This window comes from Emys orbicularis, chromosome 20 (assembly GCF_028017835.1).
Source record: "Emys orbicularis isolate rEmyOrb1 chromosome 20, rEmyOrb1.hap1, whole genome shotgun sequence".
NCBI lineage: Eukaryota > Metazoa > Chordata > Testudines > Emydidae > Emys > Emys orbicularis.
In genome coordinates, this window is record NC_088702.1 from 286,890 (window position 1) to 308,711 (window position 21,822).

Here is a 21,822-nt window from a genome sequence, read left to right on the forward strand (position 1 = left end):
AAGGAGGCCTTGGTTCTTTGATCCTCTTCACAGGGTACAAAGATCACTCATCTGCCTTCCATCTAGAAGAGAGATGATATTACAAGAGCCAATCAAAATCCAGACAGTCTGGGACTAGCTGTATGGTTCTTGGACAGAGCCTCTTACGTCAGAGGTAACTCAGAGATAATATCCACAATTTTAGCTTCCAGAAGTAAATCTACTCAGTGTATTCAAGGGCCTGGTTGAGCTTTAACCGTTGGTCCCAGGTCAAGGGTCTGATCCCTCCTCACCCCCTCCCACCTGTATTTGTACCACAGATTCTCACATATCTTCAGAATGGACTCGGGTTAGGCCTGGCAGTTCAAACTCAAAGATCAAGTTGCTGCTTTGTCTAGCATCCCCTGTGCAGTAGACAACTGGTGAATTTTCATCATACCCAGTTATCCTGCATTTTTCTTATGAGAGCATCATCTCATCTACATCCTCCTGATGTGCATAAAGTTATTTTATGGGATCATACCTGGTTCTGAATGTTGTCATAGGGCCTCCATTTGAACCATTCGTGAAGGTGTCTAATTACTTTTTAACCATTTAAAATGGCTTTGTTTCATGAGAATTACGCCTGTTTGCAGGGTGTTTGAGTTAGGAGCTCTTTTCCTGGAACTTCATTACTGCATGTTCTATAAGGCTAAAGTGATACTCAGAACCAACCCTGTCTTCATAATGAAGATTAACTCCAAGCTCCCTAGAGCACAGGAAATGGTTCTTCCCTCTTTCTGTCAAGTTCTGTCACACTCCAAAGGGAAATTGTGGCATACTTTGGATGTCTGCAGAGATCTCAAAGTATATATTCACTACAGAGCACAGGTCAGAATGGCAAACACTTTTTTATGCTTTATTATCCACTGTTTAGAGGGAAAGAAGCTTCAAAATCCTCCCTTCCAGGTGGCTGAGATATTGTGTCTCAGAGGCGTACAAGTTAAAAAGCCTAATTGCATTTTCCAATATCCGAGTTCACTGCCTCAGAGCCAAGGCAGCTTCATGGGCAGAAAGACCATGTGCCCCATACAAGAAAATCTGTAAACCAGCCACCTGGTCATCTGTTCATGCCACCTTTAAAATTCTACAAGTTGGACATCCAGTAGATGGTGCTCTTCACTGTAGCATCCTTGTAACTATTTGGAAAAGGTTATCCCCTTTCACCTCTGTGCATATCTGTATATAGTTCCCTTCCTGAGTGAACACTGCTATAAAATCCCAGTGTCATGGATCTGGGGACCTCATTACGTATAAGAAAAGGAAAATGTATCCATGTCTTACCTGAAAACTACCTTTTTTAGAATAATGAGTTCCACAGATTCAATCCACACTAAATGGGCTGTTAAGTGGGAAAAGATACTGACTTATTATTTGGCACTCAAATTTGTTATTCATTGAATTCCTTGCTCTGCAGAATTCCTTGTTCTGTTTAGTCTTAATGACTCATTTTCCTTACTGATTTAGGCCTGGCCTACACTAGGCGTTTATGTCGAATTTAGCGCCGTTACATCGAATTAACCCTGCACCCGTCCACACCACGAGGCTATTTAGTTCGACATAGAGGTCTCTTAAATTCGACTTCTGTACTCCTCCCCAACGAGGGGAGTAGCGCTAAATTCGACATGGCCATATCGAATTAGGCTTGGTGTGGATGGAAATCGACACTAATAGCTCCGGGAGCTATCCCACAGTGCACCACTCTGTTGACGCTCTGGACAGCAGTCCGAGCTCGGATGCTCTGACCAGCCACACAGGAAAAGCCCCGGGAAAATTTGAATTCCTTTTCCTGTCTGGGCAGTTTGAATCTCATTTCCTGTTTGGACATCGTGGCGAGCTCAGCAGCACTGGCAACGATGCAGAGCTCTCCAGCAGAGATGGCCGTGCAATCCCAGAATAGAAAGAGGGCCCCAGCATGGACTGATTGGGAAGTCTTGGATCTGATCGCTGTGTGGGGCGATGAGTCCGTGCTTTCCGAGCTGCGCTCCAAAAGACGGAATGCAAAGATCTATGAGAAGATCTCTAAAGCCATGGCAGAGAGAGGATATAGCCGGGATGCAACGCAGTGCCGCGTGAAAATCAAGGAGCTGAGACAAGGCTACCAGAAGACCAAAGAGGCAAACGGACGATCCGGATCCCAGCCCCACACATCCCGTTTCTACGAGGCACTGCATTCCATCCTAGGTGCGGCCGCCACCACTACCCCACCACTGACCGTGGACTCTGAGGATGGGATATTGTCCACGGCCGGTTCCTCGGACATGTTAGCGGATGGGGAAGATGAGGAAGGAGATGAGGAGGACGAGGCAGTCGACAGCGCTTACCAAGCTGATTTCCCCGACAGCCAGGATCTCTTCATCACCCTTACAGAGATCCCCTACCAACCGTCCCCAGCATTGAACCCGGACACAGATTCAGGGGAAGGATCAAGCAGTAAGTGTTTTAAACATCTAAACATTTATTTTTAACAGAACTGGAATATTAACAATAAGAACAATGTGTTTTTCATGATTTGTTTGCCCTAGGCGCTTAACTATTCAGTCCCAACTATTTAAAAAAAATCTAACAGTGTCCGGTTGTGCATGATTCTGCTGCCCAAGCCACTCCACTCTTTAGTCCCTGCCAGTGCAGCTATATTAAAATGCGGTCTATATGTCTGGGGATAGAGCTGAAATCCTCCAGGGACATCTCGAGGAAGCTCTCCTGGAGGTAATTGGAAAGCCTGTTCATCAGGTTCCTGGGGAGAGCGGCCTTATTGGGTCCTCTGAAGTAGGAGACGTTTCCGCACCAGGAGATCCTCAAGTACTCCGGGATCATAGCCTTGCACAGCATGGCGGCATACGGCCCTGGTCTTTGCAGGCTTTCCCGAAGCATCCTTTCTTTATCGCTGTCTGAGATCCTCATGATTGTGATGTCGCTCATGATGACCTGCTTTGAATTAGGTAGGGGACTGTTAGTATTGGGACTGCTTGCCCGTTCCTTTACAGAACTGTAACCGCCGGTTTACAGCCACGCGGTGGAGGCGGGAGAGGGGCAGCATACAGGGATCTTTCCCTGGGACAGCCGCGAGGGGGTGGGACAGGGGCAGAGTTCATGCTTGGCCGATTGCTGGCAGCAGAGACTGGCATTGCTTTCAATGTGAAAGGAGGCCAGTGCTACTATTAAAGTTTTAAGCAGCCACAAGTCTACGGCTTACCATGTCTGCCTGCTACAGAAATTCCGGTGTCCTGCCCCACTTCCCAGATCGGCAGTGCAAGACCCCAGGCACTGAAGGCGAGGTCCGAAAATTCGACCTTGTCCTGAGTGCGCATGTGATAGGTGCAGTGCATGGTCTTGTTCACAGAGAAAGACTATGTTCTTTGTTCACAACTACATTTATCTTTCGGAGGAATTCACTACCTTTTTCTCTTTCCCACAGCCACATCTGCGACTGTCTCCCAACCCAGCCTGGCATCACACTCCCAGAGGCTAGCGCACATTAGGCGGAGGAAGAAGAAGACGCGAGAGGACATGTTCTCAGAACTAATGGGCTGCTCCCGAGCCCAGGCAGCACAGCAGAACCAGTGGAGGGAGAATTTGTCCCAAATGCACCGGACACACATGGAACGTGAGGAGAGGTGGCGGCAGGAAGACCAGCAGGCGACTCAAACGCTGCTTGGACTTATGAGGGAGCAAACGGACACGCTCCGGCGGCTTTTTGATGTTCTGCAGGAACGGAGGCAGGAGGACAGAGCCCCGCTGCAGTCTATCAGTAACCGCCCTCCCCCGCCACCAAGTCCCATACCCCCCTCGCCCAAAGTCCAAAGAAGGAGGGGCGGCAGAGTCCGTGAAAACTCTCACTCCACCCCTGCAGACTGCTCAAGCACCAGAAGGCTGTCATTCCCCAAAATTTGAAAAGTCCTTTCCTTCCCGCCTCACCCAAGCCCCCGTCCAAGTTTCACCCCCCAGTTTCATGTGTGGTTGTTAATAAAAAATACGTTTCTGTTCATTACTGTTTCCATCATGTTCTTTTGGAGGAGAGTCTGTCTGAAGGGGGGGAAGGGGCTTGGTAATTGGACAGGACAGTCACCTTTAGCAGGGTACAGAGGCGGGGGCAGGTCCAGCAGGAGGGCACATACACAGTGCAGTGACTAGTTACCCTGGTCATTCTGGGAGGTGGTTTTCATGTTATGTGGGGGGGGGGGGGGGGTTGCTCTGTGACTTTGTGGCGGGGGAGGGCAGTTACAGATCTTATGCAGCGGTCCTTTTCCTGGATCACAGAGCCACGCAGCAGGGGATCTGTAACCCTCCTCCCCCTGCCATAAAGTCACATAGCCCCCACATACACGCAGTCCCGCTCAGGAGGGCTGGCAGGCTCCGTTGAAACAACCAGTCCACCACTGCGAATCCTGTCATTCCTGGAGTTTAGAAGCATCATTTGCATCAGTACACTACACCCGCTCCCCACCACAGTCTGCGTCCCAGGTTTAAAACATTCCCGCAAAAACAGTAATAAAGACAACGGTGTTCATTAAGAAAATAAAACTGATTTTATTTTTTTGGAAGGGGGTATGTAACTGGAGAGGATAGTCAACATTAACTGGGTAAAGAAACGGGGGCAGGTTCAGCTTCTCTGTACACAAACTGAAAAGTCACTGGTAACCGTGCTCACTCTGGAACCTAGCTTTCAAAGCCGCCCGGCTGTCTGTCTGGGCGTAATCAGAAGCCAGGCTATTTGCCTCAACCTCCCACCCCGCCATAAAGGTCTCCCCCTTGCTCTCACAGAGATTGTGGAGCACACAGCAAGCTGCTATAACAATGGGGATATTGGTTTCGCTGAGATCACAGCGAGTCAGTAAGCTTCTCCATCTCCCCTTGAGACGGCCAAAAGCACACTCCACCACCATTCTGCACTTGCTCAGCCGGTAGTTGAACAGTTCTTTTTCAGTGTCCAGGGCGCCAGTATAGGGCTTCATGAGCCAGGGCATTAGCGGGTAGGCTGGGTCCCCAAGGATCACTGTAGGCATCTCCACATCCCCAAGAGTTATTTTGTGGTCCGGGAAGTAAATACCTTCCTGCAGCCGTCTAAACAGACCAGAGTTCCTGAAGACGCGAGCGTCATGAACCTTGCCCGGCCATCCGACGTTGATGTTGGTAAAACGTCCCCTGTGGTCCACCAGTGCTTGCAGCACCATTGAAAAGTAGCCCTTTCGGTTGACGTACTGGCTGGCCTGGTGCTCCGGTCCCAGGATAGGGATGTGAGTTCCATCTATAGCCCCACGGCAGTTTGGGAATCCCATCGCGGCGAAGCCATCTATGATGACCTCCACGTTTCCCAGGGTCACTACCTTTGAGAGCAGTACCTTAACGATTGCGTTGGCTACTTGCATCACAACAACCCCCACGGTAGATTTGCCCACGCCAAAGTGGTTCGCGACTGACCGGTAGCTGTCTGGCGTTGCAAGCTTCCAGAGGGCTATGGCCACTCGCTTCTGGACAGTCAGGGCTGCTCGCATCCGGGTGTCATTGCGCTTCAGGGCAGGGGACAGCAACTCACAAAGTTCAAGGAAAGTCCCCTTCCGCCTGCGAAAGTTTCGCAGCCACTGGGATTCATCCCAGACCTGCAGCACTATGCGGTCCCACCAGTCCGTGCTTGTTTCCCGTGCCCAGAATCGCCGTTCCACAACATCCACATGACCCATTGTCACCGTGATGTCCTCGGCGCTGGGTCCCGTGCTTTCTGACAGGCCTGTGCTACTCTCAGACTTCAGGCCCTCACCGCGGTGCCGTAGCCTCCTCGCCTGGTTTATCTGCATCTGCCTCTGGTAAAGGTGGATGATAAGCTGCGAGGCGTTGACAACGGCCACAACTGCAGCGATGGTCGCAGCGGTATCCATGCTCGCAGTGCTGTGGCGTCCGCGCTGTCACTGACCAGAAAAGTGCGCGAACTGATTTCCCGCCGGCGCTTTCAGGGAGGGAGGGAGGGCGGGCGGTAGTGACGGACGGATGACGACAATTACCCAAAAGCACCCTCGCCACATTTTTTTTACCCAGAAGGCATTGGCAGCTCGACCCAGAATTCCAATGGGCAGCGGGAACTGTGGGATAGCTGCCCACAATGCACCGCTTCCAATGTCAACGCTTTCCCCGTTAGTGTGGACTCACAAAGTCGAATTACTGTCCTTAGTGTGGACACACACGTTCGACTTTGCAATATCGATTCCACATATTCGATTTAAGTGAAATCGAACTACCCTCGTAGTGTAGACATACCCATAGAGTGCTTAATTTTTCCTAGGCTATGGAAATGTCTCAACTGACGGTTTCTCGGAGGTGGAACCACACCTGCCCTGCCTCTGATTGACAGGGTTGGTCTGCCTCCAAGGCTGCATAGAACAGAGTACCCAATGTCCTCGGTCTGTGGCCCTCATTACTCCAAGAAAGGAAATATTCAGCTAAGACATGGATAAAATTTGTTAAATATTTCACAATCTCTTGCAGGCAGCTCATTTATGTACGTTAGAACTGTAATATGGTTTAGATTATTATTACATATTATTTTTGGAGATTAAGTGCCAAATTTCTATGTGGTCCTCTACCCAGCCTCCTCTTGTGCTTGTGCATATAACGCATTGCACTTTTCAGATACAGATAGCTCCACTCACACTTTAAAAATACAAACCCTTGTATGTACCCAGAGATGCAAGAATTCTTCTAATCTTGTTTACTTTCCTGCAAAGTGAGGAGTTGGGAGAGTGTGAATACTGTTGCTGATGTACAACCATGAGCTTAAAAGTCTTTAATCTGAAATACATATAGTAAAAGTTAGTTTAAATATAAAACAGCCCCCTCTTTCTAGGAGGGTAGTGTTTATGATTGTCACTAACCATGCGACCTGAGAAACTCTGCCCTTCCCCACTTGCATGCCCCATACAAACAAATGTTATTTCTGGTAAAAATTGTTATCCTGCTTTAAACATTTGACATCTGGAATGTGTTTCATTGGCATTTCTAGTTTTAAGTTAATTTAAGTTCTCTTGGGCTTTTGTTTTCCCTCCTCTGCTTTTCAGGCACCCTGCCAGCACAGGACAAGCCCTCCCAGAGACAGCCGGAGAGCACAAATTGCAGCCCTTCCAGAAAGAGACCTACTTCTGAGAGCACGTCTTCTACAGGCAAGTAACATTTGCTCTTCACCAAGGTTGTCAGGATAGATACTATGCTGAGGGCTGCACTACAATAGATAGGGAAGGCAGCAGTACGAGAGGAGACCTAACAGCACTAGTGCCTCAGCACACAGATGCTGGGCTCCCCCACCCCAATAGAAGCTTTCAGTTGTGTCCCATGCCCTTTCTTAAAGCAGGGGTGACTTCTACCATTAATGTTGCAAAACAGTTTCTATTGTAGCCCTTGCTTTTGGTTGGGCCATTCCTCTGAGATACTGTCATCTTTGGGTCGGGAATTGTCCATACCTGTTCTCTGTAAAGAGGCTATTTCCTTTAAAAAAATAAAAAATGAAGGGGAAAAAAGGGGGCAGAACCAGATCGGCCATTATTAGTGAAAGAAGAGAGGGAAAAGTGCATTTTCCTTTACCAGACATAAGGATGATAAGGATGACACACAGACTTGACACTTCTCTCGCATCTCTATGTATACTTTCCCTCTATTGTGGTGACTACAGAATATTCAGTAACATTTCTCCTGGAAGACAGCAATGAAGAATAATTCTACTTATTGAAGTAAGGGGCACTGGAAAGTTTAATAAATCATGAGCAATGATGCAGCCTCAATCACCCTCTTCTCTGACCAACCGTTCATGCGCTCTCCTATGTGGGTAAAGTGCCCAGTCAAAATCTATAAAGTTACCGCCCCTTTTTCAAAGCTCACCGCCTGCAGAATGCATACAGAAAACAGCAACGTGATAACATCTTGGCAGATGGCAAGGTGTGATCATTGCTACAGAATGCCTAAGAACTGTGCACATCCTATTATATTTGTTACCCTGTCTCCCTGTTACTCTGGCTTGTTTGTCTCATCCACTTGTCACTTCTTGTGTTTTAGATAATAAATAGGCTAGGGAGGATTAGATTTTTATTGGTAAATGTCAATTTGAGTGTACACACACACAAACCAACAACAAAAAATATTTCCACTGATATTAATCAAAATGTACAGATAGGCAAAGTAAGAAAAATGTTTCATGAGAACTTGAGATTTTTAGTTAAGGATATTTACTTTGTCATGTCATATGTCAACATATACAATTTGTCATTAATGATTATAAAGCTTTAAGGTTTTGAATCTCAGTGTCTACTGTCATTAAATAATTATTATCTGATTCCCCCCATAATTTTCCACAACTGTGAAAATTTAAATAGATAAAAATAAAAAAGCTTAAAAATAAATATTGATATTATCCATTGAAATTATAAAAAAATAAAAATAGAATTCTGCCAAGCCTCATAATAAGTTCTTTGGGTAGTGTACTATCATTTATTGTATGCTTGTATAGTGCCTATCACAATGACTATATACAATATTTAACAATATAATTGTTAAAAAATACGGTGGTGAGCACCTTGAAAATCCAAAAACAGACTATGTCAGTATGTAATTAGATTAGTAGTATGGCTGTTTTTTGCTGTGTAAATTGGATTCAAGTGCACTTATGTAAACTGGTAGCATGGCCATATGCAGTCTATTGGCAGCATTCATTATCTATTACAACATAAATTGGATTGGTGGCACAGCCACCACTCATTGCAGAAATTGTTGTTAATTTTTATGATTTCCAAAGGTCCACAAGGTGCAAAGATTGCTCAGATCCTTAATTTAAACAGAAATGTAAAGTTATTTTTTTTTAGCATATTCCTGTACAGAGCAAAGATGTCCCATTTGACTGACTGACTGACTTTTTACATGTTCATTTTAAAGAGAGAATTAAAAACAGTTAATTTAATCCACTGGCACAAGTCTGTGTGCAGGAAGACATTGGAAATTCAGGATATCTCTTGTGAAAGAAGAATGCAAGTAGAAAACTGAATGGCAAATTTATCATCACCATAGAGATGACGCTGCTAGAGCTTCTGGTGTGACCATTTGTGTCTTTAAATTCTTTGTACATTGTGAGCACATTGTGTATTTCAATGTTTTTGTCATAGAAAACATCTTTGTTACCAAGTGCTCTAGGCATGCATGACCAGTGCTGCAGCTGTCATTGGGATCATACAGTTTGTCTGATCCTTTTTGGATTAGTTTCAAAACATGAACACTAGTTCAAGGACAGGCCATCAAATGACACATCCGAAAATGTGTTGTGTTGTGTAGTTTGATTATCTTCAGTTAGTGCAGCTGTTTACATAGCTCAGTTTTCTAAACAGATGGTGTGCCTATAAGGAATCCCCGAGGCATTCCATTTCCTTAGCATTTTTTATCTAAAAAGTTGTGACAGAGCTAAGGATGATTTATTTGTTTTTAATATTACATCTAAAATTGAAAGCAGGCAGTGTGACTCTTCCCCTTGTTTCAGTGAGAAGTGTTCACAGTTGACCCTAATAGCTGTGACCTATCACATGTTCTTGTATTTCTTTCCAAACACCTTTAAGAAGTGATTTGGTCATAAGAAGATTTTAGAAGTTGAATGGCCGATTCTTTTTCATTTAAGTTGCCTTCTATATCTGAAAATTATTGTCACTTGTGTTTGTAGATTTGTTAATTTGAGAATTCAGTAGTGTGTACATTTTCATTAATATTATTTTTCTTCTGAGTCTTTGACTTGGACTGGTGAACACAAACATTTATCTTAAACTGTCTGTGTCTTATCTGTTAACTAACGCAGTGGCTCTCAATCATTCCAGACTACTGTACCCTTTTCAGGAATCTGATCTGTCTTGCATACCCCAAGATTCACCTCACTTAAAAACTACTTGCTTACAAAATCAGACAAAAAATACAAAAGTGTCACAGTATACTACTACTGAAAAATTGCTTACTTTCTCATTTTTACCATATAATTATAAAATAAATCAATTGGAATATAAATATCGTACTTATATTTCAGTGTGTTACTTGAGCCTGTTTTTCACTTGTGAGACTTGTCATTCTGGGAGCCAGTGAAGCAACAGCAACAATTAAGTTTTTCTCCACATCGAGTCTATTCCTACTCTCAGGGCCAGCATTGGGGGTGGCAAGCAGGGCATTTGCCTGGGGCCCCACGCCACAGCTGGATCCACAAAGTTAACTTGCTTGGCCTTGGGCTTCAGCCCCAGGCCGGGGGGGCTCGGGCTTTGGCTTTCTGCCCAGGGTCCCAGCTAGTCTAACACCGGCCCTGACGACCCCATGAAAACAAACTCACGACCCACTTTGGAGTCGCAACCCGCAGTTTGAGAACTGCTGATACAGTATATAGAGCAGCATAAACAAGTCATTGTCTGTATGAAATCTTAGTACTGACTTTGCTAGTGCTTTTTATATAGTCTGTTGTAAAACTAGACAAATATCTAGATGAGTTGATGTACCCTCTAGAAGACTTCTGTGTACCCCCAGGGGTACGGGTACCCCCCATTGAGAACCACTGAGCTAATGCACAATCTCCCTCCTGCCAGAAAATACAAACTTTGCTGACAGCAAAGCTTCATGGTGTCTTTCCTTTAAAAGTTACGCTTACACCAGAACACACACTACTGTCTTACCATCCAGCCGTTTAAGTAGATGTAATCTCAATAATTGGCAATAATTACTGTAACATTTTGTAAATGCAAATGTGTAACTGAAATATATTTATGAGAAGACTAAGAGCATTCCTTTTATTCCAGTGAGAGCAGAGTTTCTTCTAATAAATCTTATCTGTAAAAACCAATAGGGCATCTTTGGGAAATAGTTCATTTGGGACAAATCCCTTCTTATACTGCATCAACAGCATGGCTGATCTGGAAACTCTCTCTTTCAAGTAACAGTGTGCAGATGAAGACGCAAAGCACATAGAATAGCCTTCACGTTGTTTTAAAAATGGGCTATGTTTGTTTCCTGTGTAAATGATCTTGCTGCTTTCTCTGGGTATTCCAGGTCATTTCCTTAATGCACAGTCAGTTTCATTAGCAGTATAGCTAATGATTTGAAATAGTGCTTAACATTTGATCAGTGTTTAAATTATGTGTTCATAGAATTTCTGAGACTGTTACTATTTGTATAGGAATTGATCTCACTGGGGAAAATTCGTTTCTGAACCCAACAATAGCAATCCTTTTTCTCCAATGTTTGTGATCATGAGTCCTACCCCACTTACTCTTCAGGGCATCTTCAGTGTCCAAGTTATTTTTCTTTTCTTTTTTAATTCTAATATATTGGATTCTGCAGGCAGTTCTGGAGACAAGATTCCAAATGCTGATCACCACCTCAGCGGGGCGGGGGGGGGGGGGGGCGGGGATGGCAACTATAATTATGATAATGGTTTGGACCATCCCCTTTCATAGTACTTTACAAAGACATGATCCATACCCTGAAGAACTTACAATTCAAAGCCCCCAATCCTGAAAACACTTTCACACTTGAATTCATGTGCATAAGTATTTGCAGGATCAGAACATAAGAAGAAAAGTGGCATACTCTTAAGCACTTTACTGCTGCAGACTAATGCACCCTTTCAGGCTTTTCTTTAATTGACAATGCCTTTATCATTCTGCCCTGAAAGAAACAGAAGAGGGAAAACAAGGTGTGCTGATCTGCTTAGATCAAAGAGAAAAGAAAAATGTGAAAGAAATTCATAGAACAGAATGCAGGTACCCCTCTTACTTCCATCCCTAGTCCTCCTGCCTAGTAAGACTCTGTTACAAAAACAAGTATCTTTACAATATGTAATTATTAGAAGCTCTATTATAAGAAATTAAAATTTGGCAATATCTCCTTAGTATTTTGAGATCAAGAGGGACATATAGCCATTGGAATTTGTTTTAAACCTTATAGAATTTAGTGATGATCATAACTAAAATCTGTTCTAGTATGCTTATGTTTATTTGTGTTTTCCAGTGATTGGAATACCCACACGAGGAACAAAACTGGGGATTGCTGTAGATGATTCAGTGGATAGTTTACTGCAGTGCATGGCACAACATGACAGCCAGGCTGCACTGGACAAAACCATAGAAGCAGTCATTGCAAATGTATCTGTTCCACCTTCAGCTAGCCCTGGTCGAAACCACAACAGGGAGAGAGGCCTGGGAAAACAGGACAGTCTGTTAGTTCCAGCAGTTCCAAGTGACTCTTGCAATGATGGCATCTCACTTCTTTCAGACAGATTACCAAGCAGCTACTCCCCACATCATCTGAAGAGAAGTGTGGTTGAAGCTATGCAGCGACAGGCTAGAAAAATGTGTAGTTACAACAAGATCTTGGCAACCAAGAAAAATCTGGACCACGTCAATAAAATTCTAAAAGCCAAAAAGCTGCAAAGGCAGTCACGGACAGGGAATAACTTTGTGAAGCGCAAGCCAGGCAGGCCCCGGAAATACCCACTACAGGCTGTAGTTTCAATGCAGGCTTTCCAGGCAGCTCGGTTTGTCAGTCAGGAGTTAGAGGGAAGGAAAGAAAGCAACACTTTACACCTTGGACCTGATACTATCACAGATGTAATTGAGGCTGTAGTACAGAGTGTGAACTTGAATGCAGAGCACAGAAAAGGGTGGAAGAGGAAAAGATGGCTTGCAGAGGAACAGGCCAGGAAAAGACAGAAGTCTGTACCAGAAGATGAGCAGGAGAGTAATAAAAGGTAATTCCTTCACATTTTTGTACCTTCAAAGAATAGGCAATTGAAACCTGTACGAAATGTGTTTCTCCAAAACTTCAACTATTCCATCCCCCATCTCACATACACTGCTAGGTGCATTTCTCTGACAGAGGGAATCAATTCAGAGGGAATCAGCATATGCTAGTTTAAATTATAACTTCTTTTTTAATTTTGTTTTTTGTTAAAGTGAATTTGGTGTTCATTAAAAGTGCTAAATCAGTAGCCCTGAAGACCAAAGTGCCTTTCTTCTCTATACTACTCGGGGCAGCAGTAGCTCTGTAGGGAGAAAGGTTGGTAGATTTGGACTTAGGAGACCTAGGTTAAATTCTTGGTTCAGCGATGGACTTCTTGTGTAACCTTGGGCAAATGACTGAATCTGTGCTGTGCCTCAGATTTACAAATAGGGATAAAACTTGCCTCTGAGGATAAAATTAATTAATGCTTATGAGGTTCTCAGATATGATGATAATGAAAGCCATATAAGTACCTAAATAGATACATTTCCCATTCATTGCTCTATCAGTGTGCTTCAGCCTGGACCTGGATAGGTTAGAAGGGAGTTAGTTGCCATGCAATGTCCATGGTATTTGATTTTTTACTTCTCTGTTGAGAATACCATAAAGGATGCAGTTGGGATGATGGGGTTTAAATTCATACCTGTTTGCTAGGAACTGAACTGAAACTAACTCATTTTATATAGGTACTGAAACAGCCTTTGTAATCATAACCAGATTCTAAAGACTTTGGGCTAGATTTGAACTGAAGACCTAACCTGAGCTACCCAGTTCCTCAACCTTCATTATTACAATAGTTGACCTGTTTCACATGGTGTCAAATTATGGGCCCTCTATTACATGTGCTAACGGGGAAGAGAGTGTAGGGAGCAGTCATCCTCAAAATCAGTGCAGGGAGCAGCCATAATGTGGCTTCTGGGAACTGGGGGGTTTGGGGTAGAGAGACCACATGCACTGCCAGCAGCACGAGTGGCCCAGAGAGTCCCTCGTGACAATAGAGCTGCCCTGGGCAGAACACGGCTGCATCTTTGCGAATGTGTAGCAAAAGGCACCTCTCCTCACCCCTTGTGTGAAGCAAGCAGTGGCCAAGATATTCAGAAGTAACTGGTGTTTTGGGGTGCCTCAATATTAGGGTGCCCAATTTGAGAAAACTTAAAGGGACTTGATTTTCAGAAGGGGGGTGCCCAACACTTTCTGAAAATCAGCCCTCTTTAAGGTATCTCAGATAGGATCTTTAAGCTATTGAATATAACTCACCAAAATGAGAGGGCATCTAAAGTAATTCTAACATTCAGACTTGCAAACACTGAATACAGAACATCTTGGTGAAACCTATTCTCCCTCTGGGCTTGTGCTTCAGAAGGAGCAATTAATGGAAATTATTTGTCTGACAATGATTAGCAAAGAATATTTTTAGGCTATCATAATTATAGTTGACAGTTTGGGTGACAGAAAGGTTATAACAAAGATTGTCCCTACACCACCCAGTGAAGAAGTGAAAATAACAGTTCCATCATCATGGAGATCTTTGATTTGAATTTTCTTCAAGCGTGGCCAGGGGTGAAAGTAACTTAAAGGACTTACCGGTATGCCGGAGTCCTGAGCAGGGGGGCAGGGCCTCAACCAGAAGAGGCGGGGCCTTTAAATCCCCAGACCCTTTAAATCACCGCCCGAGCCCCATGGTAGTGGTAGCCGCAGCGGCAGCTGGGAGCCCCGGGGCTCCCAGCCGCCACTGCTATCCCGGAGCTACGGCAGCGGGGCTCTGCCAGTGATTTAAAGGGCCCGGGGCTCCGGCCACTGCCAGGAGCCCCAGGCCCTTTAAATCGCTGCCGGAGCCCCAGGGCTCCCAGCCACCACCACTGCCCCAGGGCTCTGACAGTGGGGCTCTGGCGGCAATTTAAAGGGCCCGGGGCTCCCGCCTCCACTACCACAGCGGAGCCCCAGGCCCTTTAAATCGCTGCCGGAGCCCCAGGGCTCCCAGCCACCACCACTGCCCCAGGGCTCTGACAGTGGGGCTCTGGCGGCAATTTAAAGGGCCCGGGGCTCCCGCCTCCACTACCACAGCGGAGCCCCGGGCCCTTTAAATCGCCGCCTGAGCCCCAGGGCTCCCGGCTGCTGCTGTTACCCCGGGGCTCCGGCAGCGGAGCTCTGGTGGCTATTTAAAGGGCCCGGGGCGCCGCTGTGGTAGCGGTGGCCGGAAGCCCCGGGCCCTTTAAATCACCGCCGGAGCCCCGGCCCCTTTAAATCACCGGCCTGGGGAAGTTGCCCCCTGCCGGTATGGTCGGCTGTGTACCAGCTCTTGCCGGTACGCCGTACTGAACCATACCTCTGAGTGTGGCATATACCCAATATAAATTAATATACAAAACCACTACATTTTGTGTCAGTTAAGGACGATCTATACATGACATACCCAGCATAAAACCAAGAAGCAAAGAAAAGTTAAGGCATACACCTTACCACTAGAACAGTCACTGTACACCCCAGACAATGAAGTGATAAGCTCTGATGATGACCACAAATATAACTCTTCCCCAAAAGGGATGCCACTTTTTCCAGTACCTCCTTCCCCAAACTTATCACCACAGACAGACCACATTTGCCTCAAACTTTTCCTTACTCTCTATTCTGCACAGTTCTGGAAAATCATGCCCACTTATGTTTGGGGAAGAGGGTGCTGGAAGGGGGGCATAACCCAATTTCAGATGCAGGGAACATAACGGGGGCATATGTCAAAAGGCAGTCGTACTCCTTTCCTAAACTGCTCAAAAAGGTTTCCACATACTGCATTGGAGAATGGAAGTAGATAACATAAACCATTATTTCCATCAGCTAACTGCAGAACATAAAGATTAAATTATGACAATGCTAATAATAGTTTGTGTTTAAATAACTACAAATTACATTTACCCCCAGACCTCCAAACTCTCATTGTAGAAAGTTTTTAGTTTTTAACCTAGAGGGGCCCAAATTATCGTGAGATTTAGTAATGTGAACTTTTTAGGCTAATTTTAAACAGATTAGAACCCAGAAATTAACAGATGAATTTTCTGAGGATTTTCAAATATAAGTTTTATTCAGAGGTTATGTACTGAAAAATTGGGGCAGATATACTGTCTTTTTCATACCAAAAAAAAAAGAGGTTGAACTCTCAGTTTAAGTGCAAAATAGAACCCTGTCATAACCATGGCACTTCAACAGCTCCACCTAATTCATTCCCTTATATGGGAAAGCTAAATTCTACATCAGTTAGTCTCCAACAGACGGACAAATCTCAGTGCCGGTATTTCTCTGTATCCCTCAGTAAGATATGGGTAGAACTTTCCCCTCGCTGGTCCAGGGTGTGTTGGCCAGGCAGTATTTACTGTTAACATTTGTATATAACACCACAGATCACAAGTTGCCCCTTATTTGATTCTTAAGGGAGCAAGACTTTGCATTGCTTAAAATAACATCATAAGAATGGCCATACTGGGTCAGCATCCACTTCAAACATTCATTAGCTAATAATTCAACCTATGCAGCAGCAAGCTGTCATTCTTATTTTCACAATAGCTTTAGAAACAAAGCTTAAAGTTGTCTATATTGTATGGGGTTGCAGACCAGGCCCATCAAAACAGAGAACTCTGAAATGGGTAAGACCATTCTGAGTATGTCTACATTGCACACTCCTTATGGTGGCAAGCAGAGTACATACACTGCATGCCCTTTAGCCCAGGTATAAATAGGAACCCTGTGTGTATGTACTCTACACAGCTCTGTAACACACCCAAGCAATGCCTCACCTGTCTATACTGCTATTTTTAGCAATGTCATGTCCTGCTGCCTCACCACTGCTGGAGTCTTTCTCTGCCACAGGGAAAGGCTTCAGCAGCAAGGAAAGGCTCTGGGAGCAAGGAGGCAGTGTGCAAAAGGCTCCGGCAGCTTCCTGCTGCCAGAGCCTTTCCCTGCTGCCTCCACCTTGCTAGGTCTTTCACTGATGTGTGTAGCTAGACATTGCAGCATGGGCGCAACCTGCTTTTCACTGCAGCATGTAGCAGCAAATACCCTACATGCCAGCGGCACGCAGTGTAGACATAGCCTATGTTTAATACCCAAATTTTATAACAATTGAATATTATTCCATCATCAGGGCGTTTCATAGAGACTACGTCAAGCCCTGTTTAGAAACCAAGGATCTGATTATCCTCTCAGGGTACGTCTACACCACAAATGAAGGGGTGTTTGCAACACGGGTAAGTGTATCCACTCTAGCTTTAATCTAATTGGCGCAGGTAACGTTAGTATGGATATGGCGGTGCAGGCTTTGGTGGGGACTCTGGGTACGTATTCAAGTTCCTGGCCCACCCTGGGTTCTGTGCTGTTTGGTCTTCGCTGCTACTGTTACCCACGCTAACTAGACTAAAGCTAGCATGGGTATGCCTACCTGCACTGCAGTCACACCTTCATTTGCAGAGTAGACATACCCTCGGTTACACTCACCAACAGTGGTTTGTCCCATTGACTTTAGTGGAGTCACTTCTGATTTATACTAGTGTAAATGAGAGAGAATCAAACCCTAGGTCTTCATGACTATGAGGAAAATAACCATCTTAAAATTCTGGAGGAGTGCTGGATAACTTCATCAGTTTGTCAACAAACAGCTTACTGTTTCCAGAACCAAAAATGAACTTATGTTGAAATGAAATTAGTTCTAAAGTTTTAAATATTTCTCTCTATAGGCTGGAGAAATTTAGTAACATGGTGTGAGCATGTGTGCCTACTTATATATACGTGCACAGACTGCTAGATACCTGTTTATGATTATACATATATAAAACAGATATTTAAGTTACTTTGTGCTTTACACTCCAATAAAGTTGATTTCTTGTTTTTGTACAAAGTTAATTGTTACTTGTAAAATATCCTGTCCGAAATGCAAAAATTGGCAAAAAAAAGTTTTAATCTGATAAAGACATCTGGCCATTTAACAATCTGCAGAGACTTCTTTGTTGGGCTTCTTTGTACAATATAGAACAATACTGTTGCAATAAGTTCATCTTTACATTTTCTTCCAGCTTTTCTGAGACATCAACTGAATCACCTAGTCACCTAGAAGCCATTGGGAAGGCGCATGAATCTGAAAACACCGAGCAGCATTTGCCTACTTTTACCCAGCGTGAGAAGAAGGCTCCTAGGCCCCCAAAGAAGAAATACCAGAAGGCGGGGCTGTACTCTGATGTGTACAAAACAACAGAGTAAGTAGTACCAGTGAAACGCTGCTGTCTGATATTCCAGAGGAAACTCTCTTCTTTCAACTAGAACCTTGAAGAGCTGCTACTAATAAGCAGCTGAAATAAAAACCACCAACTTAATTCAAGCCTGTGAAAAATTACATGCATGATAATTATCAGAATCTGACCCAGTGAAGATTTAAAATGTAACCCCAGTCAGAAAACAACCTCCAGCAATCTGAAAGTGTTGCTGAGTATCAGCCTTGAAGAAGGTAAGACAGCTTTATTCAACAACCTAAAAGATCATGACAATAAAGGGGCTGGCGGAGCTTGAGATACTCAGGTACTGAGCACAGTGTCAACATAAAAAGGGCCTTTAGTTGTCTTGCTTTTATTGATTTATGATAACACAGTCATCTTTAGTGTGACTGGCTCGTAAAGTGAAGGAACTTCATGTTTTACCAAAGATGCATCTCTGCTTCCTATTCATTGTACAGTTAAGTGCTGTTCATCTGCTTCTTTTTATACGTGATGGTTAATGTAAAGAACTGAGGTTCCCAAACTTTTTTTCACCATGTAGCTCACAACTTAATAGAGAGATTGTTTCATGGACATCTCTCCTCCCATTTCTGATTGCATGGACCCACTTCCCCTCCCATTTGTGATCACATAACATCTCTGCCGCAGCTACAGCAATTGTTTATGTTAGTAAAGTATTGTATTTTTAGTTTTCTTTTAATGGGATTTGGCAGATGGAAACAAAGAGGAGAACTGGCATCATGTGACCAGTGAGCTTTCCATAGACAATTAGCAAATGCTCCAGAGACTACAGTGAGACCTGCTGGTGTATGGTTTAGTAACTGTTCCTGATTGCATCTCTTTTCACATTAGAATGTCGTGATTTGAGCAAGACTGTAAGGAAGAAGCTGTGAGGTTCTTGTTTTGACCAAAATGAGACTGCAGTTGCATTTTTATTCAGCTGTTGGTGGTTATTTGTTAGAAAGCACCGCCTCCCCGAGCTGTGATAGTGGTACTGTCCTTTGGATGTTCTGTTTCTAAAGATTAGAGTCTTTTCTGAAAATAAGCGTTAAATGTCTAGTGTCTGAGCATTTTTGTTTGCAATAGAATATTCCCACTGGAGCAGATAGATTTTCAGTTCCTCAGCCATGGTAACATGTCTTTTTTTTTTTTTTCTTTGTAATAAAATGTTAATGATCCTGCCAGAAGCCTACCCAGACAATGAGAGCACTCATTGCAGGTGTGGTGGACAGACATGTCACTTTTCAAATTTTAATTAAAAGTTCAAGTGAATTTCTAGATTTATCAGAATTGGGCATGAATGTAGAGAAGTTCAACGCAAAGCCTATATACTATTACTAACCCCTTAAATTCTCAAAACACAATGTGATGGGGTGTATAGATCCCACACTGATGACAAAAGTGCCAGAGATGCCCTATGTGCAGGACTAGCCCTGCCCCTCTGGCCCTGTCAATTATGTATTGTAGGGAGCAGGCCTTTAAAAAGGAGGAAACTGTAGTCATCAGGGGAGAGAGATCACCCTGAGCAGGAAACTGCTGGAGCAACTCCTGAAGCCACAGGGGGAACTACTATCTAGGAGGTCTCCATCCAGGACCCTATCGGGAGCCCAGCAAACTCCCAGGGAAAGCCTGACAAAGTGGGCCAGATTCAGCAGCCCAGCCAGAAGGACTCCTTGCAATCTGCTGTGCAGATAGCCCAGAACTAAGAAGGTACTGTTGGCCCCAGGAAGAAGTTATTCTTGGGTGAGCTGAAATGCTTAATTTTCCTTTTGAGTCCCCATCAGAAGAGACTTAAGAAGGCCTGCAAAGGGCATGGTTCCCCCTTACAAGGACTAAGAAACATGAGCGTATATATAAGTCCGCCCCCGACCCCCATGTAGATAACTGGGCATGTCTGGGGTCTCCTACTGTCTGGAGGGGAAAACTAAGGAGATTCTTTTACATAGTACTTAGACCTTGTGCTGGTCCTCTGCACAGGGGCAAATTTCACTCTTAAGAAAGCAGTGTTGATGAGCTCCAAAAGATAAATAATAATACTAGTACTTATATAGCACTTTTCTACAGTAGGGACCTGATTTTCAGAGATTCTGAGTACTTGCAGCTCCTGTTGATTTCATTTGGAGATGTGAACGCTTAGCACATCTGAAAATCAAGGCCTATGTCTCAAAATACTTTACAAAGATGAGTAAGTATTATTATCCCCCTTTTACAGATGAAGAAACTGTCTAATTAAGCATTTATAGGTGTGCTTATCACTATAGTATCTAGAGTGGTACAGAGGAGTTAGGTAACCTATTTTAAATCTTTACAGAGTTCCCCACTTTAAGTCCTGTGCCCAGTCTTTTGACAGAAATAACATTGCTGCCATGGAAGGCTTCAAGGATAGGTGTAGAGTGGAAGAAATTTGAACCTTAAGAACTCCAAAAGGGATGTGGAGAAATTCCCGCTATGGTGGTTTATTAATACAGATACTTAGAGCCAATTTTTACATCCTTTCTCACAATGAGTAGGACCTTATTCCGTAAGTAGTCCCATTGGTATCAGACTGCTCGTGAAGTAAGATATTATTCAGTGTGCATAAAGATAGTGGCATCTGGCCCATAATAATCATCTTAAAATTAAAAAAAATTGACTGATTAAGTCAATCACCAGTCTCTCTTTAAACTGTAAAGAGACAGCTTTGACTGTCAGTGCCATAACTGACTGAAAATGACATAACTGATCTGCAATGGTTGAGTTCTTTGCAAGTGGAATGTATTTATAGTAGGGGTGGCCAACCTGTGACTCCGGAGCGCATGCGGCTCTTCAGAGGTTAATATGCAGCTCCTTGTATAGGTGCTGACTCTGAGGCTGGAGCTACAGATGCTAACTTTCCAATGTGCTGTGGGGTGCTCACTGCTCAACCCCCTGCTCTGCCTCAGGTCCTGCCACCACTCCACCCCTTCCCCCAAGGCCCCTGCCCCTTCTCCTGAGCCTCCCATGTCCTCGCTCCGCCCCCCTCCCCACTGGAGCCTCCTGCGCACTACAGCTGATTGTGGCGGGCAGGAGGGGTGAGGAGACGCTGATTGGTGGGGCTGCCGGTGGGCGGGAGGCACTGGGGGCTGGAGGGGGGTTGCGGATGTGGGGATGCTGACATATTACTGTGGCTCTTTGGCAATGTTCATTGGTAAATTCTGGCTCCTTTTCAGGCTCAGGTTGGCCACCCCTGTATTACAGGATGCATCCTAGCAGGATCCTTGAAGTCAGTAACTAATTATTGTCTCTTGGACTGCATACCACCATTTTAAAAAATTACTGCTAGTATTTTGCATATCATAAGCTTCTGCAAGACTGAACTGTAAACTGAAAAGTTGTTCTTTGGTCCTGTGCAAAGCTAAAAAAGAATCCCTTATATCTGTCTTTTAAACAAACTTCTAATGTAACTGTCAACATGCACAAAATAATTAAGAAAATCAGGGTGTATGAAAATCACTATAAGACATAAATGTGATATATCCCCTTCACAACCCACACCAGAGATTCCTGACTATGATCCAAGTTAAAAAATCCATCTCTCTTAAGCACATCTGACTTTCCTGTTTTTACTTGGAGACAGATTGTGAGCACCTTACTAACATCGGTGAGCAGTTACTTATACAAATTCATTGACTTCAGTGGAACTACTCGTGAGTAACTGCTTACCAGTGTGAGTAAGGGGTTTGCAATCTGGCATCTAGTATAATATTTTTATTTTAAGAACCACAAGATTTTCACTGTGGTTTATTAAATTAATAGATTATTC

At 44.2% G+C, this 21,822-nt stretch overlaps 1 protein-coding gene across 1 annotated transcript in view; it reads left to right on the forward strand.

Moving 5' to 3' along the window:
- Positions 1-21,822, forward strand: part of ASH1L (ASH1 like histone lysine methyltransferase) — a 145,030-nt gene that overhangs the window by 60,221 nt on the left and 62,987 nt on the right. Inside the window, exons 5-7 of the mRNA XM_065419824.1 lie at positions 7,068-7,169; positions 12,019-12,757; positions 17,847-18,026. Coding sequence (XP_065275896.1) covers positions 7,068-7,169; positions 12,019-12,757; positions 17,847-18,026 — 1,021 coding nt within the window. The remainder of the gene's footprint in view (positions 1-7,067; positions 7,170-12,018; positions 12,758-17,846; positions 18,027-21,822) is intronic.